Source organism: Pyrgilauda ruficollis, unplaced genomic scaffold, assembly GCF_017590135.1.
Source record: "Pyrgilauda ruficollis isolate IOZ18807 unplaced genomic scaffold, ASM1759013v1 scaffold24, whole genome shotgun sequence".
Taxonomy (NCBI): Eukaryota; Metazoa; Chordata; class Aves; order Passeriformes; family Passeridae; genus Pyrgilauda; species Pyrgilauda ruficollis.
In genome coordinates, this window is record NW_024523648.1 from 11,971,428 (window position 1) to 11,983,983 (window position 12,556).

Below are 12,556 nucleotides of genomic sequence, written 5' to 3' on the forward strand. Positions count from 1 at the left end.
GATGGAGGCTCTAGTTAATCTTGTTTACAATTCAAATGTAGTCTTGGATGTTTTATCAAGTCTAAGCAAAAAACAGGTTGTACAGAATCTGAATTAAAATTTTCGAGTTTTAACAAGATTCCTATTTAAAATAGAAAAGAAACAAAACACAACAAAGTAACTGTTGTCACTTTGCCCATAATTCATATTACAAAGTCAACTTATGTGTCTAATCTGTAAAATGGTGTGTTTATCTCAAATCTTTTCCAGACTGAACAGGGCAATTTTAAGACAGGTAGTAGCATTCTTAATGGTGCTAGCTAAAGCATTCATGTTATTTGAACAACTAGTTATCTTTTTTTTCCCTAAATTTTGTTTAGCAATTCATTCTGGTTTGATGCAGAATTCATTTGGTATGATCTGTGAAACATGAGCAGTGTCTAAGTGTTTCAAGATTGGTGTTTTAGTGGTGATAAGTATCTTCCACTCATTAATGGTCATCATTAGCCTTAGCAGCTCTCAGCTTTTAAAGATGAAGATTTTTTTCAGTGTTGAGTTTTTCTTCACTTCTTTCATAATACTGTTAGGCATTGCTGGCAAGTACACTTACTTCATTGTTGCATTTTGCCTCAGGCTGAATGAAATTATGGTTCTGTGGATTTGATTTATACCAAAATGAAAACAAACTTTTGACAAATCTGTGCTATTCTCGTTTAGGTGGAAGGGACAGAGTGAAACCTCCAACAAAATGCATCTGCTTGCATTGCTATAATGGAATATTTTATTTACTGCTCTTCCAACATAAGAAGTTTTTTTGGAAGCCGAGTGTGATGTAATCCATCTAGGGGCATTGTATAATTTGCCCAACTGGAAACAGGACTGGTGACTTAGAGTGCAGCTGCAAGGTTATATTAAGTAGAAGCCAGTGTTTTTCTGCAAAATCTCAAATGGGATTCTTCTAAGCTGTGTAACAGCAGAGAGGTGATTTGTCATACTTGCTTCTCCCCATAAGCTTTACCTATGAACAAAGGAATGGTTTTCTTATGGTTGTTTAATGTTGCAAGGGTTGATGCTTCAGGCTGGTGAGCTCCACTGATAGACACGTTCTTAAGCTGTGACCTTGACCCTCTGAATAAGTCTAAGATCATCCCTCAGCTGTCAAGTTTAGGTTTTAGGTACACATATTAATATCCTAGTTCTGAAAATGACTGCTGATTTCTTTGTGAAGTGGGAAGGGTCTGTCCACTTAGAGCTCGTCTTGGGACTGGAATCTTTAGGAAGATCAGTATTTCTGTAAACAACAAAATATATTTCAGGAAAATTTTGCCTGTCACTTTTAGATGACTAATTATCTATTTAGTTTTACGAAAAAGTGTCATTGCAGCTGGATGTTTATTAAGTAGTTGAAATAACACTCTACTAATTGAGTGTTTAATATATGTTTACTTTGTTTGCATACTCTGTGTCTCAGTAAAATAGCTGGGGGGGAATTTACTTGTGTGTGAATGTAAGTGTCCCATATATATCTGCATGTTTTTGAAATAAAACTAATGTGGAAAAAAATTTTTTTGAGAAAAAACTAATTTGGAAAAAATGGTTTTTAAGAAAAAATCACTAACAGAAAGTAAATTGTTTTATTGCTAATTTTTGCTTCAGGCACTAGGATGACATGCTTTTTTCAGTTTTATACTGAGGTCTCGAGAGATACTGTATTTGTTAAATTGGTATTAATTAAAAATGAGAGGGCAATTTGGTCGGTTTAGACTTGATTAGATTCTCCAGAAAGGCTCAGATAGCTCTAATGTGGAGAGAAGACGCTAAAGCTGCTTTGTATTCCTTCTGCACTCAGTAGCAAAGCAACTTTCCTATGAAATTTCTATTTTTCAATAATTTGAGACTCTCAGGGGTTGTTTTGAATATGAGTATTCAATCTGAGTATTTAAATTGTGTGCAGAGCATGCCACTTTATTTGAAGTCAGCAAGAGGTGATGATTTGATGAAGAGTCTGACAGTCTCTGAGATTACAGTGGGGGAATCATTTGAGGGAATGTTGGATAATCTGTGCAGGGCTTCCCGTTTGCAGCTTCTGTAATGGAGTCCTGTGTTCCAGTGCTCCCTGTGATTTTATTGAGAGTGTGCAGTGCCTTCCAAAAAGGCTTGACAGTGAGAGATTGTGCATTTCCTGACAACCGTGGCAAAACGATTCCAGCTGTTCTTGAGAGGCGCCTAATGCTGGGCCGAAAATTGCTATTTTGTGCATCTTTAGGGTTTAAATGTGATGATATTTATTTGGCAGCGTTGTTTAACTGGTTCTTGTTAAATAGCTGTTAGCACAACATGCAGTTTCAGTAATGCTGGTTTTGTTTGTAATCTTTTAAGGTTGTGCTGGTGAGATGGAATGAACCATTCCAGAAATTAGCAACCTGCGATGCAGATGGAGGAATATTTGTTTGGATACAATATGAAGGCAGATGGTCTGTGGAGCTCGTGAACGATCGTGGGGCACAGGTTGGTATGCATGTTTTCTCTGCAGCCAAGAGTGATCAGGTCCTGAGAGGTCAAATGAAGAGGACAAGGAATGGGACTTTATACCTTTCAGAAAGCACAGGAGAAAATGAAACGTTTGTTTATTGAAAGGAATGTGCAAGAATTGTCACAAAGTCACCTGGCAAGCACAGTGCTTTCTCCAGTAGGCATGACATCAGAGCTTCAGCTGGGCTAATAGTTGGCCTGTCTCATTCTGTACACTGCTGCCTTTTATTAAAACAGCAGAAAAAATCCTACATGGCTGATATATCTATTTTCTTGTCTTTGAACAAGAAATCTATCTATTTTCTTTGTCTTACGTTAAGGTAAGCGACTTTACATGGAGCCATGATGGGACTCAGGCACTTATCTCCTACAGAGATGGATTTGTGCTGGTCGGTTCGGTCAGTGGACAAAGACACTGGTCTTCGGAAATAAACTTGGAGAGTCAGATCACCTGTGGCATATGGACTCCAGATGACCAGCAGGTAATGAAAATGGGGCATTTAGAGGTGTCACTTGGGTTGCATAGGTGTGCTGTAGAATACACCTCTTAAAAAGTTGACAAGTAAAATGGTCACGTGATAAGACCAGTTTCCAGCAAAACTGCTGCTCCCACTGACAATAAAAATTTGGTTAATCCTGTTGTTCTTATTAGGTGAATATGATAGGATTGATACACTATCATCACTTTACACCCTGATTGACACACAGTGTTATTCAAAGTTAGTTGTTTGAGACAGGAATCTGTTAATTGTACCCTTAATTTGTTGTTACAGCTGTCTTATAAATGCATTTGAGCATTTACATACAGCCTGGACTATTAAACATGTGACTGGTCATTTCTGTGTAGATTTGTCCAGTCTGCACTTGCAGCAAAAGCAGTTCCAGCAGCACATATGGTTATGTTTTGCATTCACATAAGCAAATGTGTGTAATTGAGTGTTGGAGAGATGTCTCAACCTTATGCAAATAAAATGTAAAAGAAAAAGTTTTGCTGAGCTTTGAAAAAGCCAGTTAAAAAAAATCTTCTTTACCATTTTTCTGAAGACTTGTATGACAGGGGACACAGCAGCATTTACAGCATGTAAACCAGTACCCCAGCTCCAGCATTACAGCTGGAGCTGGGGCACTGGTTTCATTTGCAGGATTTACACAAGGTCCCTTGCCTTTCCCTGCTGAGCTGACTGGATTGGTCTTTCCTTCCACATGCTTGCTGTCACTGTGGTTGTGAATGTGTGTCTAATTCAGTGCTGAAGGAAATTATGGCCATAGAATAGTGCCAAGAGAAACCCTGTTAGGATCACAGCTGGATTGTTTTCCTTCCTTCATTTTACATTACCATGGACAAGATTCTGGTTCAAGACTCAAGGTACCACTCAATTTAGAATACTATAAATTCATCCAAGGTAGAGTTATTTTGGGAATTGCTAGTGGAATATAATAGCACTAATAATATACATTTGTGCAGCAGCATCTAATAATTTTAGAGTACTCTGCATAGAATAATGAATTAATTATTGTAGCACTGCTTTTTAAAGCCAGCAAGCCTGCCTGCCTCTTTTTGAATCTAGGGAAATGTAAATTTTGACAATAAATAATTTACTTGAGATCAAGGGGAAGAGACAAGCAGCAGAAGTAGGAGGGGAAGCTAAGATCTAATAGCTCTCGGTGCTATGTTTTAAACATGAGGCTACCCCATTTGTGTGATGCTCAGTTGTTGCTACTGTATTTGGAAATATCTTCACTTGAGTGTTTAATTTGGAGTGGCTGACTGCCTTTAATTCAGTTTAGCCAATATGTTTGTACTTTCTAATCTGGATGCTCCATAAGTGGTTATTCCAGGAAACAAACACTTTTTCAGCGTCCAGATAAATGCTTTCGAACATAATGGCCAATTCCAGCTATGTGAAAATGACTTGCTTGACTTACAGACTCTGCTGCTGACAAAGTCACTGAAATAGAGACCCAAACCAGCCACGAGTTTGATGTTGCTCTGCACAGTTCTCCCTAACTATGTGGTTTGCAGGGATTTGCATGTTAAGTGATGATGGATCTTTGTGCTGTTCTCTGGAGCCAGTGGAAAGAAGTGATCTTCTAAAATATATTTAGATGTACTTGCCTCTGGAGGCACGAGGAAACATGAATCACAGAGGTGCTGGGTGAGAGACTATGCTCAGTTCAAATTAAAAATAGCAAATGGGGGGGAAGGACGTTGCATACATTACACATAAATAAGTGTTTATGGAAATGGATACCCTTACTAGCTTATTGCCTTACCCAAATTATCTCCTGATTGGTATGTGTGCGAATGAGAACAGAATACTATTCTGGTCTAGAGTAGCTTCAGCATCTTCCCTGTTGCTTAATGTACTCTGCCTGTCAGTACAGTGACTGAAAGATAAATGTTGGCATTTAAATTTAGATTTTTCTACTGTTCTTTTTGTTACCCCTCTGTCACCTGAAGGTTGCTAATGAAAGTATTCCTGGAAAGTATTACATTCCATGGTCCCATGACCTTTAACACAATTATCTTTAAAATCTACATTTCCAGGGGGATTGTATTGTTCAGTATCAATTTTCTATTGTCCTGATAGAAACTTTTTCAGTGTAGTGTGTCTGTTCACTCTTCAGCTCTCTTGACTTTCTCCATCACTCCCTTCTGCATGCATCCTGGTGGTTTCTCCTGTCTCCTCCATCTTTTCTCCTGCATATTCATCACCAGTAGGCTGTCACCTCTGTCACTCCTTGCTATGGATGGCTCTGTGGCAGCTCTGCAAGAGGAGGGTAATTTCCTACCACCACCTTTATGTTGGAGACAAGGAAAGGTTGGAGCTGCAATTTTGGCACCATCCTCTTGTTTGACAGTGTGTGTGGCCTCTGGGTTTCTGTCACTACTGTGCTTGAAGTAAAGCACCTTTGAGGTAGTGGCTAATGTGTAGAGATGGGATGAGCCAGGGTGGACTATAGTCCTGCTGAAATCGAGCATATAATTGTATCTTTTAGCTGATTTGGTACATACTCTGCCCTGATTAAGTTATCAGCTGCATTTTTTAATACTAGCCAAAATTGTTCTGCATTCTCTTTTAGGAAGAGAGTATTATCATTCTTCTTGTGGCTCAGTTGTTTTTCAGGTTTTTTGAGCTCTCCTTATTTGCTGAGGACAAACTTATTTTGAGTCACATGGTTGACTGCAGTGCTTTTTCTCAGCATCATCTCTCTCAGATGAACTTCTCATGAAGGTCATCAGCAGATTTCTGCTGTAGTTCACCCAAATCTTGAGTATGGACTTGGAGCTGTGGGCTTGTTCAGCTAATTCATACATAGACTTTTGAATGTGCTTCTGCATGTTTATTTTAGAGGACTAGAAGTCAGTTTTCTCACCTCACTGTGTGTTTGTAGGCCCACTCATTCAGGCATTTCCTCCTCCTGTACCCTATAACCAGAGCACACATCTGGCCAGGACGTGGCCCCATTGGGCTCTTGGGGATGTACAAATGGAAGATTTTATAAGACTGGGCTGTCTGTCTCTCAGGCAGAGTCCCATACTTGGATAGATGGAATTACTCAGGAGTGGGACTTTCCTTGCAGTTTTTAAATGTTTTTTTTTCAGGGCTACAAGAGGTTATAGGGTCATGTGGAGTATTTTTCTGGTGAGCAGGCTCACCTACGATCATGTAGGGATGAAAAGTATATATGAAATGAAAATCCCTTTGTTTATAGCAATATAGTGTAACTCCTTGAACTTCCCTGGGGTTGTTGCTGTTGCTGTTTCTGTGTGTGAAAAGGGAAATCACTCTCCAATAGAGGAAACCCTAAATGAAAATGAATTAATGTATTTTAATTCCTGGATATCCCAGGAGGTGCAAGTAACCTATATTTGTTCCCTGCATCTCTGCTAATACAAATTATTAGACTTTTCTGACAGCTGTAAGTGCCTATTTCTGGTTTTCCCCCCTCCCCTTTTCCCATTGTAAGCTTTTATTTGAAGAAATTCAGGAACTGGACAGGATTCTGTTTGGCTAGGACATGACAGGTATATAAATACATACAGGTATATTTGAACTTTGCCAGCATGCTTCCTTCTGTTTGCTTGGAAAATAAGTATATAAACAGGTAGGCTAATTTGATTTGCATCCTGCTGGGTGCAACATTAACTGTTGTACCTGGTCCCATTGCATGCAACATGCACCAGTGCTAAAAATCTGTAAATACAGGCCCCAAGGTTCGGCCTCTTCTGTGCCTAATCAGACAAAATTATGCTTTTGGTGAAACAGAAGAGCAGCACCGCGTTAGGAACAGACACCCTGTGCACTGAAGGGTCCTGTGATGCACTGGAAGAGAACAGTGAGGCCAGCAGCAGATGAATTGCGTGGTATCAAACACAAGGCAGGGCGCAGGAGCTCTCTGTGTTGTTTTTTTGGAAGTCTCTTGAAGCTTGCAGTAGCTGTGCAGGGAGGCAGTTTCTGAGCTGTTACTCACTCCTGCTCCCAGCACTTGCCATCCTATTCCCATGGCAACCGCAGAGACGCTTCAGCATCTTTTTTCCGTGACAAGCAGGAGGCAGGGGCAGGCTTCAGCTCCTTCCCGCTGTCTGCAATGCATCAGGGTGGAGCCAGAAGGGAGCTCCACGTGAAGAAGGGGATGGATGTGTGTTGTTGCTGGGCCCAGCAGTGGGGCAGGGTGGCATCCCCGTGCTGGCACAGCACACGCTGCCCTGCGTGTCCCTGCACAGCGTCAGCTCCGTGCTGTGCCAAGCTCTCACGGGAGGGAGGAGCTGATCAGCAAGAGGTGCTGTCAAATGGTTACCAGCAGCATCAGGTGTTTCCTGAGCTTCACTCTCAGAGTTCTTGAGTCTGGTGTGGCTTTAGTCCTTGGCAGGAATTTTACCTAATAAATCCCCTTTAGTACAGTCTGCCCTTGGATCCCCTGTTTTCATCTGTGAACTATGATTTGCAGTTGCTACTACCTTTTCAAGGGAATGGTGTTTAGAACAGCTCCTGAGCTGAAAGTAAGGATAGTAGCCTTACCTAGCTCCCAGAATACAGCTTAAAACCATAGAATTTATAAGTGTTTGAAAATGTTGCATCTGTTTGGGCCCTGCTGTTGCCTTCTCACCTACATCTGCATTGGCCTGTGGCTCTGAAATGAAATGTTTGTGCTCCCACTCACCCTCCTGTTTTGGTTTTATTCAGGTGCTGTAGCACACATTTAATTTGGGCAGTCCTTGCTGTTATGGTAGTCACACTGGTGAAGTTTAATTATTCTCAGACATCTGGAGTTGTGGGAAAAAAATCTTGACGATGACCTTCTAATGAGTTGACAGAATGATGAAAGGGAGCTACAAAGGGGCAATTGGGGCAGTATGGGGAAGGTAGCTATTACTGTAATTGTTATGAAGAGAAGGAAGGACAAAATGAAAAAGGTTACATCCTGTAAAATTGGAAAATGTAAGCAATTATTTTGGTCTTTATTCAAATAATTCTTGTTTCTATTAAGGATTTATAGGTTCACATAAAGGAACTTTAAAGATGCCAGGGAATAATTGTATTTTTGTGTCTTAACCTATAAAAATGCATTGTTTTCTCCCAGCAGTTCTGGATGTAGAGGCTACCAAATGAAGGTTACAATAACTAGGGCCACTCTGAATTGCACTGTAAGGTACAGTCATCGAGGAAGATCTGAAAGCCTTATTTTCATTGATGGATGAATTACTCAGATTACTGGGGAAAATGGCTGGAGGCTTTTTATAGCATTGAAGACGTGTCATTAATTAACTAGGCAGTTTATTCAAGCCACAAGGACTTCAGACAATGGTTAAATTGCATATAAGCATTTTAACATTGCATGCTGCATAATTGAGCAGCAGCATTAGAATGCAAAAAGAGGACAGGGGAAGGAGACTTCAGTTGTCTTTCAAGATAAATCCATTTGTTATATAAAACAAACAGATAAAACCCATCGCAGCTTAACTGTCTAATATTTTGGACTGGTTTTAGAAGCATTTCAAACCTTTGTGGCAAACTTGCTATTAAAATCAATTATTTCTGCTTGCTTGTGCTAAGGGGTCTGTAAATATTTACTGAGCTATTTCAGCCTTTTGTAAACAAAATATGTGGGGGGGTTTATATAAGCTGAAAATGTTTAAATATTTTTGCAGAGTTTTATATATTTATTCATGCTGGAAGACAGTAACACTTTGCTTTTGCTCTTTGCTTGGGGGACTTGATTTTTATGATGGTACATAATAGTAAGAGATTTTGTGGGAAAAGTAATGTGAATTTTAAGTGCTATTTTGCCTTTCTTTCTCCCATCTCTTTTTATTATGTTGTTTTCAGGCTGTATTGTGCTATTTCCTAAATAATAGATATCACTTTTTTCCTCTCCTTTTTTTCTGATAGCAGTGTATAGCTGTGTTAGCATTGTTTTTCCTTTGCCTTTTTGTCTCAAGTAGGTTTTTATGCATCATTCTGCTGAGAATACAGCTTCCAGAAAGAAGGAAGGAGAAAACTTAGCTTGGTAGCTAAGCACTGTATCATTTCTTGGTTGCGCTTTCCTTTTCCACTAGCAATGAGCAGCTACACTGCAGATTTTTGTGCTCAGATGAGGACTTTTTAGGCTTTGCCTTGAGTTTTGGGGAGGGTAGGCAACAAGGATGTTCTCCTTGGAGCCTGTAGTGCTCATCCACAGCTTCAGGAGCTCTGGCATCTATCTGTGGGTTTATTCCAGACAAATTTTTGCTGCCAGAAAGCCTAGTCTGTACTGCACAGTTACTGAGCGGGTAATTGGAGGAACAGAGCAATAAGGTGATACTTCAATGTGCTTTCTTCTTCCCACTCGCTTCATCTGTGCCTTGCCTAATCTTTCCCTGGATGCTCTTCATCCAGCCTGCAGAGGCAAGGCACTGAGAGAGCTAACGAGATGGTGCCATTTGTTCAAGTCATGAAAGCTGTAACATGGGGGTTGTTTATGGGCTGACGGCAGCACGGCTCGTTTTCTCAGTAGCTCCTGCAGTGTTTCGTGTCAAGGCTGTTTCAGATGAGTCTCACAAAGAAATTTTTCTCTTAATGACTCTGTCTGAAAGGAGTAATACAAGTGTTTTAATGTTTTGCTCGTCCTTGTAGACAGGGTACTTGATGTTTGTTAGTGCAAAAAGCAAATGCCTGAATGGATTTCTGCGTCCCTTTGGAAGCATGGTGTTCTAGGATGTGCAGATCAGCCTCAACAGTGCACCATGTAACTCTTTCCCTATGACTCTCAGGTCACAATATTGCTATTTTAGTTGACTGGAATCTGAAGTTTAAATGCTGCACATTCTACCACATCTTTGCCTCCCTCAGGAAAGGAGGATGTTGATGGCAGTGACAAGCCAGAGATGGAGGGAGAGATGAAAACTTGTGCTATTCAGTTAATGTGTCCACTTAGCATTTTTATACCCGGTGCTGTTTTACATTTTTGAAGCATCAATGTTTGAGTCAGCAAAGTAAAGTTGAGTGCAAATAGAAACAAGACCAGTCTCTGTGTGGGAGGTGTCAGGAAGAAAGAAGTCATTTGCCTCTCCTCTCACCTTGCTGGCACCTGTACAGAAAGATTTTGCTTATATAGCCTGAAGTCTTCAGTTCTCTGAGACAGGGAGTTTACTTGAACTTGTGGTTTTGGAAAGCTCTGTGCTATGCTTCAGCCCTGGGGCAAACAGTAAGAATGAAGTTTTGCAGTGCACCTCTGCAAGGAAGCAGCATGCATTACGCTGTGTTTTAGGCAGTGTAGGGAAAAAAATTGAACCTTCTGCAGGAAGGTGCTCTCTAAGGAGAAGTCGTACGTAGGGTAGGAAAATTGCTTTGTTTGCTCAGATTTTGAACTGGTCAGGAGAGGGCACGTGAGTGGAAGTGTAATTCTTACAGAGGGAAAACTCTGCAAACTGTGAAGGTTTTACAGCATTTTTCAGGAAGAGTCCATTATTCCACTGCCAAAGCCACTTGGCTGAGGATGCTTTGGCCCCAGGATCCCTTCGGTTTATCTAGAGCTTTGTGGTCTTTTCACTTCAAAAGAAATGTAGCTGCCAGTGGGGTTGATTTGAACTTTATCATCACTGGTACTTAATCCATCAATTTTTTGGAAGTTTAGTAAGAAGACCAGGAGCCAAATGGGGTCTTGAACTTGGGGTCAGATGTCTTAAAGCCTGCAAATAGTCTGAAACCTTGGTGCAGAAAACAGGGATTAGAGTGATTGAATCTCGAGGAGGATATTTGTGGATTTCTGCACTAGGCTTTGTCTGGTAAAGTAAGGCCAAGTTTCATAGTAAATGGCAGAGGAAAGGTGATATTTTTGGAAAGTGATATCACATAGTCTTTCCATTGATTTGACAAAAAGAGATAGTATACCAATGCAAAGGGGGAGCAATATCTCGTTATTCTCCAAAACCTTTCCCATCAGTGTTTCATCCTGCTTGGGTTCAACTTGAGCTCTCTGTTCTTTGTCCAGGATCCAGTTTATTGTCAGTGTTCAGATGTTGAGGGATTGTTGGCAAGCTAAAAAGGAATTAATCCTTCCTTGCTTTCCTTGCTTTTTAAGAGAATAGTCATTCTTCTTCCGTGCCTCATTCGGTAACAGTTTATTACTCAGCCTGACTCCATGTTGACTCAGTTACACTTGACCTCACCCATTCCACCTATTTCCTGAGCATGCTGAGTTACTGCTCTCTGCCAGCACCCAAGACCTCGAAGGAGAGGGCAGAAGTTGAGGGACTAACTTCCATTAAATGCATAGCTTAATGCAGGGGCTTCTTGATTTTATGTTATGAAATTCAAAACAGCAAGGACATTGCTTCTAAACTGCTTTGTATTGCATTTTCACTGGTTGAGAGTGCTGTCCTTGTTTCTAAGTAATACTATTTTCAATTAGGAAAGAAAAAAAAACAGACCACAAAACCCCAGTAGAAACTCTCAGACTTCTAAAGCTCTGAATGAGATTTTAGCTTCAGCAGTCAGCATATCTTTCAGGAAATAACTAAAACCTGACTTGGGAATAGTGCAGGAGACTGCCAAGTGTATCAGTTGACTTCTTTTCCTGATTGAGTGTTTGTTGGTAAAACTAATTGCATTTTCCCACCAGATGTTGTTTTAGTTGCTATGTATAATTGCATATTTGTGAAGAATATGTGTTTTCAGAGACAGACTTTCCTGGCAGTTTTGTGGAGCGTCAGAAAACAACACTGCTTGAAGAATATCCCAGAGCACTTCTGCTGTGGGAACTCAGTGGTTCAGGCTTGGAGTTCAAGTTAATTGTCACAGAAGATATTCTGTAGAAGGTGTTCAGCTGCTGGCCTTTTATTCATTTTGCATGCTGTTTCAATTGTGACTTTTTTCACATTTTAAGTAAACTGAGGCATATCATTAATGCAGTGAACACTATATAGGAGGGCAACTCTTCACTTAAAAATCTAATTCCGATAAGATACTTGCTTGAAAAATGTCTTGAGGGTCAAGAAGGAATATAGAAGTGCCTGGAGTACACAAGTCAGAATTAGTCCAGGTATAATTACAAGAATGTATAATAATCAGTCTTTCAGTCTTTCTGTGATTTGCCAGAATGCTTTCATGTAACATTTCATATAACATCTTTGCATGGACAATTGCTTCTATCCCCACATGTCCAGAGTAGTTAATAGCTTGAGATCCTGCTTTTAAGGCTACTTACATTTTTTACTCCTGAAGTGGCGTGCAAGACTGTATCTCATTTACAAACATTCAGCTACATTATACTATTTTAGAGAGAAATAAAACCAGTGCAGTTTGAATCCCCAGTTTTTAGTATTTCAATATTTATTAAATGGATTTGTCCCCAAGATCTCTGATGGATTTAGTTTGCTTTCTCATTTGATGGCTTTGTAATAGTTATCTAGATCCTACGGACTTGGTAAAAGAGACAATGAACAAGCCTGAAAGTAGGTAACTCAGCCAGTGCTGCTTTTGAAAGGATTAATGACCTCAGATAAGAATTTCACTGCAGTATGTATGTTTATATATGTAGTTAGCTGAATGATGCTGGGGCT

The 12,556-nt window shown here is 40.1% G+C and overlaps 1 protein-coding gene across 11 annotated transcripts in view; it reads left to right on the plus strand.

Moving 5' to 3' along the window:
* The window catches only part of TULP4 (TUB like protein 4), a 151,213-nt gene that overhangs the window by 93,300 nt on the left and 45,357 nt on the right, over window positions 1-12,556 (plus strand). For 10 of the 11 annotated variants that reach the window (XM_041469653.1, XM_041469655.1, XM_041469654.1 and 7 more), the window contains 2 exons: window positions 2,359-2,487; window positions 2,832-2,993. In XM_041469653.1, the coding sequence (XP_041325587.1) occupies window positions 2,359-2,487; window positions 2,832-2,993 (291 nt within the window). Of the gene's footprint in view, window positions 1-1,266; window positions 1,273-2,358; window positions 2,488-2,831; window positions 2,994-12,556 lie in introns of those variants that run through there. The other variant, XM_041469663.1, reaches the window with a different exon arrangement.